Consider the following 18429-nt stretch of genomic DNA (forward strand, 5'->3'; position numbering starts at 1 on the left):
GGAGAGATGGTACAGCTAGGAAGGCGCTTGCCTTTTCATGACCAACTGGTTCCATACTAACATTTTATATGGTCCCCTAAGCACTGCCAAGAGTGATCCCTGAGCATAGAACTAGGACTGAGCCCTCCCTGAGCACTTCTGGATATAACCCAACCTCCCTGCCCTCCATTAGACTTGATTTTTAATTAATTTAAATATTTTGTACTTGTCTTGTATGTGGTCAACCGGGGTTTGATTCCTGGCATTCCATAAGGTCGCTTGTGCACCACCAGGAGTAATTCCTGAATGCAGAGCTAGGAGTAACTCCTGAGCAACAGTGGGTGTGGCTAAAAGCAAAAAAAAAAGTTTTAGGTGACATCCAGTAGTTCTCAGGGGACCTTGCAGTTCTCGGGGGCAGTGTGTTGTGTGCGTGCATGCAAGCTAGGCTTCCTGCATGCAAAGCAGAGGCCTAGCTGCTAGGCCCATTTTTTTGGGCCCCAGACAATCGATTTTTAGAGACTGTCTTTCCCAGGTGGTACTCAGGAAGTTCTGTGTCACCCTTGGGGATTCTCAGTCACCCAGGCAGTAAGTTGCAATGCAAGGAAGAGCATGTGCTACTCAGGTTGGGGATACCCAGGACATCCCCACTGTGCTGGGGGCCTCAAAAGCCACTCCTCATAGTCATGGGCCTCCAAGGATACATTCAGCAGTGCTGGGGGGACCATGTGGTGCTGGAAATGGGGGACCATGTGTCCGGGATAGAACCTCTGTCAGATACTTACTAGGCATGCACCCTAACCACTGTCCTTTAGGCTTGATTAAAAAAAAATTTTTTTTTTTTGTGCTTAGTTTGTATTTTGGACCATTCTGGTGGTATTTGGGACTTATTCCTGGCTCTGTACTCAGAAACCACTCCTGGTGGGCCTGGGGGACCATGTGGGATGTCAGGGAATCAAACCTAATTTGAGATCATGGCAGTGCCCACAAGCTGTACTATTTCTCTTTTTTTTTTTTTCTTTTTTGTACTATTTCTCTTACCCATCATTGTATCTTTTTAATTAAAAAAACTTGTGGGGGAGTTTGGGCCATTCCTGTTGACGCTCAGAGGTTACTCCTGGCTATGCGCTCATAAATCGCTCCTGGCTTGGGGGACCATATGGGATGCTGGGGGATCAAATCACAGTCCGTCCTAGGCTAGTGCGCGCAAGGCAGACACCTTACGCCCTGCACCACTGCTCTGGCCTGTCCTGCCTCTTTTTACTGGCTCTGTACTGTGTGTATCTGAGCCATGGCCTATTGTAAGAAAGAGGCCCTTGTGGTGAGAAGGAAGAGACTCAACTGTCTCCTCAGTTTGGGTTCAGGGCTCCTTTACTTACTGGCTACACGATCTTGGGCTAACTCTCCTGATTTGTAAAGGATAATAATTCTTGACTTGTGAGACTTTCTTGAGGAATTAACGAGAGAATTCATGTGGTAAGCTTTGGTTAGTATTTTCATGTAGCAAATGATAATAATTTTGTGTTTGATTGTGATATTATTTTTTGTTTTATGTTGTTGTTGTTGCCTTTGGGTCACACCGGCAGCACTCAGGGATTATTCCTGGCTCTGCACTCAGAAGTTGCTCCTGGCAGGATTCGAACCACCATCCATCCTGGATCAGCTGAGTGCAAGGCAAATGCCCTGCCGCTGTGTTACCTCTCCAGCTCCTGTGATACTACTTTTGGAAAGGGCATTGCTTAGGGGGTACTCCTGGCTCTGTGCTGAGGGATTATTCCTGCCGGTGATACTCGGGGGGGGGGGGCATGTGTGGTGCTTGGGAATCAAACGCAGGTTGGCTACATGCAAGATAAGCATGCGGCTTACCTGCTGTAATATCTCTCTGGCTTGTGATTGTTGTTTTGATTATACAGGGTGACGCTTTAATATTATTCCCCCATTCTCATATTCTGCAGCCTTGTGAATCTAGGTAAGGAGAAAAGCCCAAATATAATAGAGAAAGACAGTTTCAAAGGCATTCCAATCTGGACTGTTGCTGACTCCAAGCTTGCTTTCCTTGTAAGTTAAATGAATTATGGGGGGGGCTGGAGAGATAGCTTGGAGGTAAAGCGTTTGCCTTGCATGCAGGTTGGTGGTTCAAATCCCAGCATCCCATAGAGTCTCCTGAGCCTGCCAGGAGCGATTTCTGAGCTTAGAGCCAGGAGTAACCCCCCCCCCCAAAATTTTTGGGATGGGGTGGGAGGAGGGGAGTCAGGCTGGCAGGAACTTCAAGGTCTGTCTTTCCATCTCATGTGACTGTGCTGCTGAGAAAATTGATGGTGATTCAGAAATGGAAGAAATTTGTTGGAATGAATATAGTCAGGTTGAATGGCTTGATTCTTTATTGGGCACCAGGCATTTTGTTAAGTGCTATGAATGATTTGGACAAGAACCTTGCCTTTATGGGAACTTTGAGAGGAACAATTATCAAGAAAATAGATAAAATAATACAAGAGGATAGATTATTTTTTGAAGGGTGGTGGTCGTACTTGTAGGGGCTACTCCTATCTGCTCAGGAGTTTTTCTTCATGGTACTCAGGAAACCATGTGGTGCCAAGGATCAAACCTGGACCTCCGACATGTAAAGCATGTGCTCAGCCAATTAAGCTAGTTCCCTGGCCTTAATCTGATACATTCTATAATAAAAGGAAGTGAGAGAGTATTATTAGGGTGTTGGCATTCGCCATGGTCAGGGGTGACTCCTGGGAGATAAAATGGTATTTGAACCAAGATTGTATGATAAATGAAGCCATTCTGGTGAATTTGAGAATAGGTGGAGAGAAAGGAGCATTTGGAGGGCAGAAAGTTTATGATTCAGGGATGATGAGAGAGAGTTTCTGGCCCTCACAAGCGTGCAGTAAAGGATGAAATAAGTTGGTTGGGCAATACAAGAAAGGAGTGTCATTTTATAGGGATTGTGCAAATGCAAACGTAGATCCTCCCCTGGAAATTGGGATTTCCCAACATTTCCTATCATGCTTATCATGAGTTTAGTTGTGCAGCATTTGAAGGTTAGGATTGCTGGGCGTGAACTAGCTGGGGAAAGCTGGTAGATCTGATTTGAAAAGGACCTTCTGTGATTTGACTGCTTTACCATCTCCTCTCCCAGGTGAGAATCATGCTATTCATTTTTGATCCAGAAGCTTGGGTTGAGGAAATAGTCAGATCTCTTCCTTCTCAAGTACATTTTGTGGTTATTGTTAGGATATTATATATTATATTGTATTTTATATTTATTGTATTATTACTAGGACACTGGGGGCTTGGGTACCATACTTGATGGTGCTGGAACTATTCCCAGCTCTGTCTTCAGAGCTACTACTTCCGGTAGTACTCAGGTGGGGGGATCGAACCAGGTTTGGCTACATACAATGTGAACACTTTAGCTCTTCAACTCTCTCTCTGGCCCTAAATTCTGTAGTTTTGTTTTGGTATGTTATGGGAACACTGGCAAGGGTATTTGGAGGTGAGTCATTACTTAATTTGGATCTATGTGGCCCCATTAAATAAAAACTGTTTTTGGAATTGAAAATTTACCATGCACAGTTTTTGAAGTTGTTCACAGAGATGTAAGAGACATTCTTCAAGACTATAATGCCTGTGGACGATGTCCTTTTGTCTTGATGCTGAGAAAATCTGGCAAGGAGGAGAGGAGAATCAGTTTCTGGCACTCAGGGATCCTGAGTTTGAGTCTGTACCACTCTGAGCGATTATTTTTTTAATTTGCATATTTTGAGTCACACCTGGCAGTGTTCAAGGGTTACTTTTGGCAGGCTCGGGGGAACATATTCTGATGTTGTGAATTGAATCTAGGTTTTCTGAGTTCAAGGCAAATAAATGTCCTATTCACTGTGCTATCGCTTTGGCCCCTGGGCGATGTTTTTGTTTATTTTTAGGCCACATTTGGCTGTGCTGAGGGGTTACTTCTGCCTTTGCTTTTATGAATTACCCTGTGGTCAGGGGACCTTATGGAATGCTGAGGGTTGAATCTGGGTTAGTCATGTACGGCAAACACCTTACCCACTCAGTTATCATTCTGTCATTTGATGTTACTGGTATCCTTTAAAGTGGGACAAGTCCTTTGTTATGACTGTCACCAGCAGTTATTCATGGTGTTACTTAGTTTTAATATTTTTAAATTTAAATAAATATTTAAAATTTTAAATATTTTAAAATTGTAACTAGCAATAGTACAGTAGGTAGGGTGTTGCTTAGCACATGGCTGACTTGGGTTTGATCCCTGGCACCAGCAGGAGTAATACCTGAGTGCAGATCCAGGAGTAAGCCCTGAGTACCACTGGGTGTGATTCCAAAACAGAAACATAGATAAATCAATTTTAAATAAATTATTATTATTATTATTGGGTTTGGGGTCACACCTGGCAGTGCTCAGGGGTTACTCCTAGCTATCTGCTCAGAAATAGCTCCTGGCAGGCACGCATGAGGGACCATATGGGATGCTGGGATTCGAACCAACCACTTTAGGTCCTTGGTCGGCTGCTTGCAAGGTAAACACCGCTGTGCTATCTCTTTGGCCCCAAATTATTAATAACTAAAATTAATTTGGGGCTTGATTTCGTAAACCTGGGTTTTTCCTGGAATCTCTCTTCCCTCCTCCTCCCCCTCCCACGCCTCCCCCTCTCTCCCTCCCCCTTTTTCTCTTCCTCTCTCTCCCTCCTCTCCCTTCTCCCTTTCTCCTTTCTCCCTCCTATCTCCCTCTTCTCTCTTCCTCCTTCCCTTTCCCACTTTGGAACACATGTATTCTTTCCTGAACACATATTCCCTTTTCTCCTCTCTCCACATCTTTCTAAGTAAATTTCATTCAGTAAAAACTATCTTGCTTCATACACACATAAATGTAATTTTTGGCAATATATAATAATGTCCGTAGCAATTATATATGGTCAGTATGTAATCCTTGTCTTTAGAGGAGAACTTGTCAGTGCTCAAATTTGACTGGTTTCTGAAAGAATCTGAAGGAGGATTGAAGAGATGATAATTCAAAGAGCTGGAGTTTAGTTCCAGTGTGTGAATTCCATGCCTGGCACCCTATGGCCACCCAGTATTTCTGGAGTGGCTATCGTGGCCCACATGGCTGTACTGACAGGCAGCCTTAAATATATCAAATAGCTGGGAGTGCCCTCTAGGTCTCCAGGATGGCTAGGAAAGACTCCTTAAAAGGAAGAAAAGATCAAAAAATAATTTGGGGAGGGGGGCGGAGCAATGGTGCAAGTAGTAAGGCATTTGCCTTGTACACGGCTAACCGAGGACGGACCTCAGTTCAGTCCCATGGTGCTCCCAAGCCAGGAGCAATTTCTGAGCACATAGCCAGAAGTAACCCCTGAGCGTTACCGGGTGTGGCCCAAAAAGCAAAAAATAATTTTTTTTGGGGGGGACTCCCCCTGGAAGTGTTCAGGGTTTATTCCTGGCTCTGCTCTCAGAAATCACTCTCAGTAGGCTTGGAGAACCATATGGGATGCAGGGACAGAACCTGGGTTGGCTGCATACAAGGAAGATGCTCTTCCCACTGTGCTATCTCTCATTAATTTTTTTTTTTTTTTTTGTCACTCATGGTTACTCAGGTTACTCCTGGGTCTGTGTTCAGAATCTGGTGGGGCTTGGGAGAATATATGGGGTGCTGGGCACACAGCTGCGGGCAAAGCAAGTACTTACTATCTCTTTAGCCCTCATTTTTTTTTTTTTTGAATTGGAGAACACTTAACATGAGCCCTAGCCTCTTAACAAATTTATATGTGTGCAACAGTGTTTGCTGTAAGTGCTTTATTTTAAAATACGCTCATCTACTTACTAGATGTTTGATCTTAGAACCCTAAAAGTAAATCAAGGATGTTTGCTTTTACTTTTTGCCTTTGAATGAGAGGAGCTCAGTGGTAGAACACCTGCCTTGCACAGGCGAGCCTTGCATTCCACAGCAAGCACCCACCCCCCATGCCCTAACACATCACTGCCCATCCCCACCCCCAGCCATACACACACACATACACAGAAAGAGAAAGTAAACTAGTTTTTCCTCTCTAAGGCTTTTTTTTTTTGGTTTTTGGGTCACACCCAGCAGCGCTCAGGGCTTGCTCTGGGCTCTATGCTCAGAAATCGCCCCTGGCCCGGAGACATAGCACAGCTGCGTTTACCTTGCAAGCAGCCAATCCAGGGCCAAAGGTGGTTGGTTTGAATCCCAGTGTCCCATATGGTCCCCCGTGCCTGCCAGGAGCTGTTTCTAAGTAGACAGCCAGGAGAAACCCCTGAGCACCGCCGGGTGTGGCCCAAAAACCAAAAAGGAAATCGCCCCTGGCAGGCCCAGGGGACCATATGGGTGCCGGGATTCAAACCACCGTCCTTCTGCATGCAAGACAAATGCCCTACTTCCATGCTATCTCTCTGGCCCCCTCTCTAAGGCTTTGACTGGAAGCACTTTTCAGGGCCAAGGTAGCGGCTTGAACTGGGTCTTTCTCACTGGTCCTATCAGCATGTGTTGTTTAATGCCCCAGGAACAATCCAACATGAATACACAGAGGAAATGTTCAGCCTCACAGCTGCATGTTCCAACAAAGGTTAAGGAGCTGGAGCACCAAATCAGTGCAACTCAGCTCATATTTTAGAGCTAGGTGACCCCGTCAATTCTTGACACTTCGTGGGCTTCTGAGCACTGCTGGGTGTAGCCTCTTCCCTTCCCTTGCACTTCCCCTCCAAAAAACCCCAAACCCTAATCCCTTGCAATTTTCCTTGTGATAGCGATTTTGAAGAGTTTCCCAGATTTCGTAATTGCTTTTTGTGTTTTCTTTATTATGGTTTTCTTAGTTGCTTTCAGTTTCTAGTTGAGTGTTAAGAACATAGTGCTCCTCACCCCTGGACAGAGAGCCAGAAATAAACCTTGAGTGTCTCCTCTTTCCACCCCCCGAGCTGGGTGTCACCCACAAATGAAACAAAAAGAGGGGCCTGGAGGAGGTATTGAGCCCCAACAGACTCTGGGGTTCACACACACCAGGTGTGGCTCCAAGACCCCTGAGCATAAATGGGGAGGCTGCTCCCCACCAACGAGAGAACACAGCAATGAATACTACAAGATTCTTCTCAAAGTATTTTTTTTTTTTTTTTTTTTGGTTTTTGGTTTTTGGTCACACCCGGCAGTGCTCAGGGGTTACTCCTGGCTCTACGCTCAGAAATCGCTCCTGGCAGGCTCAGGGGACCGTATGTGATGTCAGGATTCGAATCGTTGTTCTTCTGCATGCAAGGCAAACGCTCTACCTCTATGCTATCTCTGCAGCCTCTCTCAAAGTATTTTTGTTGTTGTATTTTATTGTTGTTTTGGGGCCACATCTGGTGGCACTCAGGGGTTACTCCTGACTCTACATTCAGAAATTGCTCCTGGCAGGCTTGGGGGATCATATGTGATGCCAGGGATTGAACCCAGGTTCGTACAAGGCCGACTGTGTACAAGGTAAAAGCCCTACCTCTGTATTATCACTCTGGCCCCATCTAAGTATTTTATTATATACATTGGTTTTTGGGTCATACCTAGTGGCGTTCAGGAGTTACTCCTGCCTCTGTGCTCAGAAATTGTTCCTGGCAGGCTCGGGGGACCATATGGGATGCCAGGATTCAAACCACAGTCCGACCTGCATTGGCTGCATGCAAGGCAAATACCCTACCGGTAGGCTCTCCAGCCCACCATCTAAGTATTTTAATGGGGGAAAAAAATTGCCCTGTAGAGACTGAACTGCATGAAAATCATATAGAAAAGAGAAGGTGCCCAGAGCTGGAGTCATAGTACAGCAGTTAGGGCAATTTGCCTTGTATGCACTGGACCTGGGTTCGATCTTCAGCATCCCATAAAGTCTCTTGAGCCTGTCCGGAAATTCCTGAGTGTAGAGCAAGGAGTAACCCTTGAGCACTGCCAGGTGTGACCCGACACAAACAAATCAATAGATAAAAACAAGAAAAGAAGTGCTATATGATGGAGTCAACCCATCAGTCAGACTTGATTTATTATTTATTACATAACATTTGGGTGAATGACCGCTTTTTATTGGTCCCCTGAATAGGAAAATGACTTTGTTCCACTAATAGGGATGATTTTGTGAAGGTTTGACAAAAGATGTGGAGAGGCTACTGCTAACGATCTCCCCAGCCCTGAGAACTTTTAAAATTTGATTTGGGGGGTCTTGCCTAGTGGTGCTCTGAACTCCAAAGAATCTGTGCTCTGGGTTCCCTCCTGGTGGTACTATATGCAGTGTTGGGGATCAAATTGAAATCAATTGCATGCAAGGCAAACATTTTTTTTCTTTTTTGGAAGAAGTCACACCCAGTCATGCTCAGTTACTACTTCTGACTGTGCTCAGGAATTACTTCTGGCAGTGCTTGAGGACCATATAGGATACCAGAAATTGAACCTGGCTCAATCACATGCAACCCCTCTATTATCACTCTGACCCCCCAGATAATTATTTTTCTAATTAAGAGACTCTTCTAGTTATCCAGACCTTTACCTCATCCTGATCTGGCCCTCCGCTCAGTCTGCAGACATTATGGTTCCTACAAGGTGTGAGAGCTGGACAGCCCAGGCTTTGGTAGTCCCTTGTCTGAGTGGTTGCATCATCTTTGAGCGCTGTTTTTCTTCATCTGTTTGTTCAGACAGTGCAGATGGGTGTGGAGAATCCTTCTGAGCCTGCAGCCAGAGATCCTGAGTACACTAAAGCAGTGACTGTGGTGGGGAAAGGGACGTGCATTCTACATTGACATGAACTAAGGTACAACACAGCTCAGTGTGACCAGCAATATGAAGGCAGGCAGCATTGCTGGGGGACTGAGGGTGCTTCCCTGGCTCAGTGGGATTGAAAACAAGATCCGAAAAGTGAGTTCGGATGAGCTTGAATTTCAGCAGCTCCTTTGCATGTGTCAGTGAGCTGGTTGGAAGTCAGCTCCTTTTTCTGTCTATATCTGACTTAGACAGAAAGAGGGCTGGGATACGGTTCAGTGGCAGTGTCTACCTTGCCTGTGTGAGACCCTGGGTCCTGTCTCTGGTACTGCAAAGAAAAATAAAAAAAGGAATTCTAGGGCTTGGGCACAAGTAAGTGTTTTCATCTGTAAGTGGGTGGTAGACACACCCAGCGGTGCTCAGGGGTTACTCCTGGATCTGCACTCAGGAATTACTCCTGGCAGGCTAGGGAGACCATATTGAATGCCCTGAATTAAACCAAGGTCAGTTTAGTGCAAGACAAAAGCCCTACCTGCTGTACTATTGCTCCACCCTACCTCCCCAGGTAGCTAAATTTTATTCCTGTGTTTTCTGTTAATTTTTCTGAGAGCCATGAAAAAACGCTATTTGAATTTTATTCTGGTTAGCAAGACTCACCAGATAGGACCAGAGCGGTAGCACAACAGATAGGGTATTGCATGTGACTGACCCGGCTTTGACCCTGGGCATCTTTTATGGTCCCCTGACCCTGCCAGGAGTGATTTCTGAGTGCAGAGCCAGGAGGAACCCCTGAGCGTTTGTCAGGTGTGGCCCAAAAAACAAAGAAACAAAAAAGATACCTGGGCAGAGTTAGCTTGGAAAAAGGGGGACATAGAAGGGGACCTTGTGTTGGTCTTCAATGATCCTGAATGCTCAGTACCTCAACTGAGAGACAGGCCAGTGAGAATTCACATTCAGAATGTGTTAGGGGAAATGGTAAGACAAGCTGAACAGAGTTGTTTCATGTGGGAAGCCTGGCTCAGTCCTCTGAGCATGGCTAGGAGCAAGTCCCCCATCTATAGTGCTGAAAGTAGCCCCTCAGCACTGCCTGGTGTCTTCGCTCCTGCTTCTTGGAAGCAGTTGTAGCCTAGGACAGAAGGGGCGATCTTTTTTTTTTGGGGGGGGGGCCACACCCAGTGGCGCTTAGGGGTTCCTCTTGGCTCTGTCCTCAGAAATCACTCCTGGCAGGCTTGGAGGATCTCATGGGGTGCCGGGGATTGAACTTGGTTTGGCCACATGCAAGGCTAACACTCTGGCCCTGAAGATGTAACTCTTAGGACTTTTCTCCTAGGTATCTTGGGGCAGTCAATCATAAATAATTTGTGAATATTATTTACTTTATTTTTATTTATTTATTTATTTATTTATTTTTGGTTTTTCGGTCACACCCAGCAGCGCTCAGGTGTTATTCCTGGCTCTACGCTCAGAAATAGCTCTTGGCAGGCATGGGGGACCATATGGGAGGTTGGGATTCAAACCACTATCCTTCTGCATGCAAGACAAATGCCCTACCTCCATGCTATCTCTCCAACCCCATGAATAACATTTTTCAATGCCATACTTAACCCAGTGATTTTAATTTTAAAAATTAAAAAAAAAAAACTTGCGGCTTCTGTCTTGCAGCGCCAGTGGGATTTCAGTGAATCCACTTCAGGGAGAGTGGTTTGCCCAGGCCGGTGTATGGAAAAATATGAAATATGAAATAAATGAAATCACACACACAGTATGTGGGGTCAACACATCTTCTGGCAGGAGTGCGACAAGTTTATTTTCCAAACGGGTTTTTCTAGGGGTAAGCCTGTCACAGGTGCAGAGAAGGATGTTTACAATAACAAGGCAAAGTTAATTGCAAAAGAAAAGGTAACACTAGGGGCAGCTTTTAACAACCAACCTCAAATGCAAAACAAGGGTTAGGAGGAAGGGAATGGGCTCTATTGTTTTTGGGGTCAAGTAATGGAAGGAGCCAAATCCCCTAAATGTGTTTTCCTATTTTCTGAGCAGAGTCAATAGCCCAGGGTCTGCCTTCTAGCTTCGTCCTTGATTACCAGAAACTGCAGCTGCAAGGACATATTTGAAAAAGAGAAAAACATTGTCTTTGCTTTTAGGGTTAAATATATCCAGAAAAAGGGGTTCTTTTAGTAATCTTTGGTGCTGGAATTTCTGAGCCAAATTATTTGATAGAAGGCCACAATTTTGCCTGAGATTTACAAAGGAGAGATAGCCAAATAATGTCCGAAAATGTAATGCCAAGCATCTCTTCTGAAATACCTCAACCATCCACACAGGGGAAAAAGGCGTCCACAGCAGGCCTTTTGAGGAACCCCGTGGGGGCTATTTTAGTTCTCCCCACCAGGAAAATATGAGGATACATCTGGTGGGCCGAGCTCCCCTAAAAGTTTATGTATGCCGTGGCAATTGCTCTATTGATTGGTTTCTGGGCCACACCTGGTTATGCTCAGGGGTTACCCCTGGCTCTGCTTGGAAATTGCCTTTGGAAGTCTGGGGGACAATGTGGGATGCCAGGAATTGAACCAGGTCCCTCCCAGGTCAGCCACATGCAAGGCAAACATCCATACCTACCTACTACATGTGTTTCACCCTCAGCCTGGTTTGGATTATTTCATGTGCACCCTGATTCAGACTTGTTCACCTGGGCTTGGATATATGATGCATGGGGCGATTTTACAGGGGACCATATGGGATGCTGGAAATCAAACTAGGTCCCTCTCAGGTCAGCTGCATGCAAGGCAAACAAACACCCTACTGCCGTGATTCTCTCTGGCTCCTGATTTTTAAATATCTTTATTTTAATTAAAGAAGCATGGCTTACAAAGGTTTTAATAATTGAGTTAATATTTCTTTTTTTTTTTTTTTTTTTTTTGGTTTTTGGGCCACACCCGGTAACCGCTCAGGAGTTGCTCCTGGCTATGTGCTCAGAAGTTGCTCCTGGCTTGGAGGACCATATGGGACACCAGGGGATCGAACCGCGGTCCATCCAAGGCTAGCGCAGGCAAGGCAGACACCTTACCTTTAGCGCCACCGCCCGGCCCCTGAGTTAATATTTCAACATCAATCCTACCACCAGTGCCAACTCCCATTGCTAGTGCTCCCATACTTCATCATTTCCAACCCTGCCTGCCACCCTGAAAGCACATCACAAAGTTCAGGGTTGTTGCTTAGATCTCCTGCTTTCAGTGTGATTGAGTTTGTGCTTGGATATGAAAGAACTCCCCCGCAGGGGAAGTCCGCTCCAGGCTCAGGATATGCGCGCACCCAAAGAGACTCGAAGACCAGACTTGCTGTAATAACACGAGGGATTTTAATATCTCAGCATGCTGGAGACCGAATCTCATAACTCAGGACCGAGTAGAGAAGATTCGGCCCCCCTTTAGCATTCAGCAAAGCTTTTATAGGGTAAAAAGTCTATACATATCATGGGAACACACCTGCCAGGAAGGAGGCATTTCTCCTTATCTCCCGCCACAAAAGAAGTTATGCGTCAGAGCCCAGGAAAGAGGCATTTTGTTTTCCCTGTGTAACAGATGGGGCAGTGTTTGCCCCTGGGGTCATGTGCGTATCTTTGTCCTTCCCCTGACGGCATATGTCTAATTTAAAATGAGGGTCTTCCGCGAATTGTGGTGGTTAGTTCAAAGGAAGGGGAGTTAGGGAGTGGGGGAGTGGGAAGGTTCCCAGGGAAAGGAAGGGGAGCTAGGGAGTGGGGGAGTGGAAAGGTTCCCAGGGAAAGGAAGGGGAGCCAGGGAGTGGGGGAGTGGAGGAAAGGGAAAAGTGGAAAGGTTCCCAGTGAGCTTGAATGAAGTGTAAATTAAGGCACTTTAAGGAATTAGCTTAGTTGGGATCTTTCTTAAGGCACTTAATTAAAGTGTAAATTAGGGAAGTTAGAGTGCTTAGCCGGGAGCTTTCTTTAGGAACTTAGAGAAGCTTAGGGCTTGGCTTAATTCTCTTAGGAAGTGCAAGTTAGGGAGGGTGCCTAGTTTTTTCTTCTGTTTGCTATTTTCCAGTTCTTACTTATATTTATTATTTTCTTCACACCTTTTCATCCCCCACTTTTTTTTTTGCACATAGCTCTAATCTTAGAGCATCCCTTCATTCTGCTGATATTGCTGTTTGAGAACCATTACATGGACTGTATTTATTCTTTGTTTCACAAAACTAACTAACTTATTTAAAATGCAGGGACCGAAAGTAAGCAGGAAGAATAGGATTATTAGGGGTCCTGTTAGAGTGGAGATAAGAGTTGTAAACCAAGGGGATCTGTTAAACCATCCCTCAAACCAGCCCTGATGAGAATCCCTTTCCAGTCTGCGTTTGTCTAATCTTTCTCTTAACTTTGCCATGGAGTCTCTGACGACTCCGGAGTGGTCTGCATAAAAACAACATTCTTCCTTCAAGGCTGCACACATTCCTCCTTCTTTTAAAAACAAGATATCCAGACCCCTTCTATTCTGGAGGACTACCTCTGATAGGGATGTGAGAGACTCTTCGAGCTTAGTGATGGATTGCTCTATTATTTCTAAGTCTGCATCCATTGCAGCACGCAGTTCAGTATAGTAGTGGGGCATTTGGACTAGGGCGGAGGTCCCAGTCCCAATTCCTGCTGCGACCCCCAAGCCTAGAAGGACTGCCAGTGTAATAGTTACAGGTTCCCTTTTCCAGCGAGCTTTTCTGTCAAACTCATTCACAAAAGACTCGCTATCATGGTACAAGAGTCTAGGGACTAGCTGGACTAAAATACAGTAATCCTGGAGATTGTTGAACACGCTGGTGGAGATGCATGGGGTGAGTCCCGTGTTACAGGCCCAAACCGTGTCTGGAGGGGGAACGAGGTATCGCCCCCGTGTAAAGGATGATTGTAGGGTTGAGCTGCAGAGGTGCTTTCTATCAGGGGGAACGGTACCTAAACAGAGGCCCTGCCCAGACACGGCAGCTAAGGTTAGCTTTCTGCTCCCTCCCCAGGCACATACAGAGGAACTTTCGCTTTCGTTAAAGGTTCTATTTTGGGCAATTCCTTCATAGTAGGGGGGGCTTGAGGCGTAACAGAGCCAGCAAGATTGGGTGATATCAGAATTGGTTCGGTTGAGTACCAAGAAGGCTCCTTCTATTAAGTTTAAAAGGCGGTTTTCCATCCCTGGGGGGGCAGGGGCGTCTTTAGATTCATGAGTCTGGGTTGTTGGGTCCGAGTTTAGGGGCTGTGAGGAAGCAGGAGTAACAGGGACTAGTGTTGGCCTAGGCTTGGGTAAAGGCTGGGTGTCCGTTAGGACGGGGTTGGGCCCTATTGGCTGAGAGGGAGGATTTTGAATTTTCAGTCTGAGTTTGAATGTGAACCCCGGATCGGTTCCAGAAACGTAAAATCTCAGGCCCCACTGTTTTCCTTTTATCCAGCCGCCTTTTTCCTCCCTCCCTTTCTGCGTGAAAGTGATGTTTAGGGTGTCACCTTTACTACCTCTAACTACTGTAATGAGGTCCCAGCTGGAAGAGGGGTTCCAATAGGCAGTGCCAGAGGTTTCACATCCCCATGCTTTACAAAAGAAACTTTCTATCCCCCCACATCGGCGACCTTCCCTCTTAGACTGTTTTTCCCTGGGGCAAACATAGAACGATGCCTGCCGCAACTTTCTCTGCTTTGCCAAGGAACTGCACCCTGGCAGGTCGGCTACGTACTGGCCCCTAGTGTACACTCCCTGTGAGAGGGCTCGTTTCTGAAAGACGACTTTTTCCTGGGGAACCGTTTCAGGTGACTCTTCCGGGATGTCCCATGCCTCTACACCAGCAATGAGGGCGCAAACCTCGGGGCGCAGTGGTGGCCACCAAGTATACGGGGGGGCCACCTTGGAAATGCTCCACACAGTGTCTCCAGCCTGGGAAATGACTTCCCAGGTCAGTGTCATAGGAGCGTGGGGGTTACCGCTCTGGGCAGAGGCGACGGCGCAGGCGAAGTTTAAGAGGATTATCAGTTGCTTTCACTTTCCATTCATCCTTAAGCTTTTCAGCAGGAGCTTTCTTTGTGTGTGACGCGTGGATCCAGGCAGCAATTCCGTCTACTTTCACAGCTGTTGGGGTGGTTAACAGTACTAAGTAGGGTCCCTTCCACCTGGGCTCGAGGGTTCCCACTCGATGACGTCTAACAAGGACCAGATCACCGACTTGGATCCCGTGTGGCACCGCAGGAGTCCCAGGTGAATAGGCTTCTTTAATCTGGTCCCAGATCTGGGTGCGGACAGCCTCTAGAGCCTTAAGGTGGATAAACAAAGCAGAGGGTGAGTGGGAATCTAAGGCGGGGTCTAATACTCCGTCTGGTCTGGTCAAGGGGGGAGGTCCCCCAAAAAGGATCTCATAGGGAGTGAGCCCGAAACGTCCGGGTGTGTTTCGGGCTCTGAGGAGCGCAAAGGGAAGGAGGCCCAACCAGTCCTTCCCGCCGGTCTCAATAGCCAATTTAGTGAGGGTCTCTTTTAGAGTTCTATTCATTCTCTCTACCTGCCCTGAACTCTGGGGTCTATAAGCGCAATGCAATTTCCAATTGGTCCCCAGCTGTTTGGCCAGTCCCTGACTTACCTGGGCGACAAACGCGGGCCCGTTGTCGGAGCCGATTACCTTGGGTATCCCGAACCGGGGCAAAATTTCTTCCAGAATTTTTTTCGTGACCACCTGGGCAGTTTCAGACTTTGTGGGGAAAGCTTTAACCCATCCGGAGAAGGTGTCTATGAAGACTAGAAGATATTTATTGCCATACCTACCAGGAACGATTTCTGTGAAATCTACTTCCCAGAAGACTTCTGGTCTGTCTCCCCGCAGCCGTTTTCCTGGTTCTACGAGCGGGTGGTGGGCATTTGTTAGAACACAGGCTTTACAGGACTGGGTTACTTGTTCTGTTATAGTTCGTAGTCGGAGTACGTGATAATTGGAGGCTTTTACTAGTTCGCACAATTTCTTTTTTCCTAAATGTGTTAGGTGATGGATACTCTTTACATAGTATTCACCTTCTTTATGAGGCAAAATGATTTTGTTGTCTTTAGTTTTTGCGATCCCATGGCAGTCAAATCCGCTGGATAATCCTTTTTCCTTTAGGCGTTCAATTTCCTCACAGTCTATTGGTGTGTAGTTTAGACTGAAATTATCTTCTTTTGGTTGGGGTTTCTTTCGTTGCTCACATAAGGCACAGGAGACAGTTCCTTGTGCGGCTTTCTTAGCAGTGTGATCTGCCATTCTGTTCCCTGCTGCCACGGGGTCCATTCCTTTTTGATGTCCAGGACAATGAATAATAGCTACCTTTTTCGGCAGGTGTATGGCTTCCAAGAGAGCAAGGATTTCTTCCTTGTTCTTAATTTCCTTTCCTGCAGCCGTGAGGAGTCCTCTTTGTTTGTAGATCGCGCTGTGAATGTGAGCGGTGGAAAACGCGTATCTGCTGTCGGTGTAGATGTTAATAACTTTTCCTTCTGCCAGCTCAAGGGCTTTTGTCAAAGCTTGTAATTCAGCTTTTTGTGCCGAAGTCCCCTCAGGAAGGCTGCTGGCCCATATTACTTGCTTCCCATCCACTATGGCTGCTCCGGCTTTTCTTTTTCCATCCATGATGAAGCTACTACCATCTGTGTACCAATTCGGCGCCCCATGCCAGGGCAGATCTGTCAGGTCTCTCCGGGTTCCAGTTTCCTCAGCTAAAATGTCTGTGCATGAGTGTACCGGCTGGGATCCGTCTGTCTCCGGGAGCAGGGAGGCGGGGTTAAGAATAGCAGGCGGTCCGAACGTTATACGGTCGTTTAGCAAGAGACTTTGGTAGTGAGTTATTCGGGCGTTGGTCAACCAACGGTCAGGAGGCTGCCTGATTATACTTTCTAATGCATGGGGAGCGACTATAACTACATGCTGGCCCAGAGTAAGTTTGTCAGCGTCTTTTACCAGGAGAGCCACCGCTGCGATTACCCTCAGACATGACGGCCAGCCGCTTGCCACTGGGTCGAGTTTTTTTGACAAGTAGGCTACTGGTCTTTTCCAAGGTCCCAGGGCTTGGGTTAGCACTCCCCGAGCCACTCCCGCACGTTCGTCCACATACAGGGTAAAAGGTTTGGTTAGATCCGGCAGGGCCAGGGCTGGTGCTGTGAGTAGAGCAGTTTTAATTTTTTCAAAGGCTTCTTGACACTCCTGTGTCCAAGCAAAGGGAGCTTGATCCCGTGTAAGTGGATACAGGGGAGCGGCTAGGGAGGCAAACCCAGGTATCCAAAGTCTACAGAAACCGGCTGTCCCCAGAAATTCCCGTACCTGCCGTGGAGTCTTGGGGACAGGAATGGTAACTACTGTCTTTTTCCTGGCTTCTGTGAGCCACCTCTTGCCGTCTTTCAGGACATACCCCAGGTATGTTACTTCGTTGCGGCACAACTGAGCTTTCTTGGCCGACACCCGGTACCCTAACTCACCCAATTCTTTTAGGAGTTCTCTGGTTCCTTCTTCACACGCTTCCTTGGTGGATGCTGCCAGCAGGAGGTCATCAACATACTGAAGAAGGGAGACTTGGGGGTTCCGAGCCCTGAAGGGGGCCAGGTCCCTATGGAGTGCCTCGTCGAATAGTGTGGGGGAGTTTTTAAAACCCTGGGGCAATCTAGTCCATGTCAGTTGTCCAGTGTGTCCCCCTTCCGGATCTCTCCACTCAAAAGCAAACATCAGTTGGCTGCTGGGGTGTAATTGGAGACAGAAAAAAGCGTCTTTTAAATCTAGCACTGTGTACCAAACCCGCTCCGGTGGGAGGGAACTCAGTAGATTGTAAGGGTTAGGCACAGTGGGATGCAAATCCTGGGCCCTTTTATTAACCTCCCTTAAGTCTTGTACTGGTCGGTAGTCCCCAGTGCCAGGTTTCTTCACCGGCAGCAAAGGCGTGTTCCAGGGAGATCGGCAGGGTACTAGAACTCCTTGCTGTATCAGCCTCTGGATGTGGGGACGGATGCCTTCCTTTGCTTCTTTACTCATGGGATATTGTCTCACCGAGATAGGTGAGGCATGCGCCTTCAGCTCTACCACTATCGGGGGTACTTGTTTAGCCTTGCCAATTCCTGCCTGTTCAGCCCAGACCTCAGGGAATTGGGTAAGCCATTCTGAAGCAACTACTTCTCCAGGCTTTGTTTCATGGAGGCGGTATTCCTCCTCAAGTCCGACTACCAGACAAGTCACAGGAGCTTCCCCCAAAGTTACTTCAGGTCCCTCAGGGGTAAACTGAATTTGTGCCTTTAATTTGGTCAGCAAATCTCTTCCCAGGAGGGGCGCAGGGCACTCAGGGATGACCAGGAAGGAGTGAGTTACTCGGCCCCTCCCAACGTCCAATTTTCTTTTTGTAGTCCAATGGTAGAATTTGCTGCCCGTGGCCCCCACAACCATGGTTTCTTTTGTTCCTAATTTTCCTAGGGGCCTGGTCAATACCGAATGTTCAGCTCCCGTGTCCACCAGGAAGTTGATGGGAGTCCCCTCTACTGGAAGCATTACCCTGGGCTCGGGGAGGGGGACCGAGCCCCGTCCCCCCTAATCATCGAGAGCCAGGACCTTGTTCCTCCTGAGTTGCTTTTTCGGGCACTCCCTTGCCCAGTGTCCTTTTTCTTTACAATGGGCACACTGATCTTTTTCGAGTGGACGGTCAAGTTCTTTTTCTTTACAATGGGCACACT

At 46.9% G+C, this 18429-nt stretch overlaps 2 protein-coding genes across 2 annotated transcripts in view; one reads left to right on the plus strand and one right to left on the minus strand.

The window, feature by feature from the left end:
- LOC126020280 (uncharacterized) overlaps positions 1-18429 on the minus strand; it is a 34338-nt gene that overhangs the window by 14396 nt on the left and 1513 nt on the right. The window contains 1 exon segment of the mRNA XM_049781721.1: positions 14691-18395. Within this exon segment, the coding sequence (XP_049637678.1) occupies positions 14691-18395 (3705 nt within the window).
- Positions 1-18429, plus strand: part of SNX10 (sorting nexin 10) — an 87808-nt gene that overhangs the window by 14065 nt on the left and 55314 nt on the right. The gene's annotated exons all lie outside the window — the stretch shown is intronic.

The sequence above is a fragment of the Suncus etruscus genome, chromosome 10, assembly GCF_024139225.1.
Source record: "Suncus etruscus isolate mSunEtr1 chromosome 10, mSunEtr1.pri.cur, whole genome shotgun sequence".
Lineage (NCBI taxonomy): Eukaryota > Metazoa > Chordata > Mammalia > Eulipotyphla > Soricidae > Suncus > Suncus etruscus.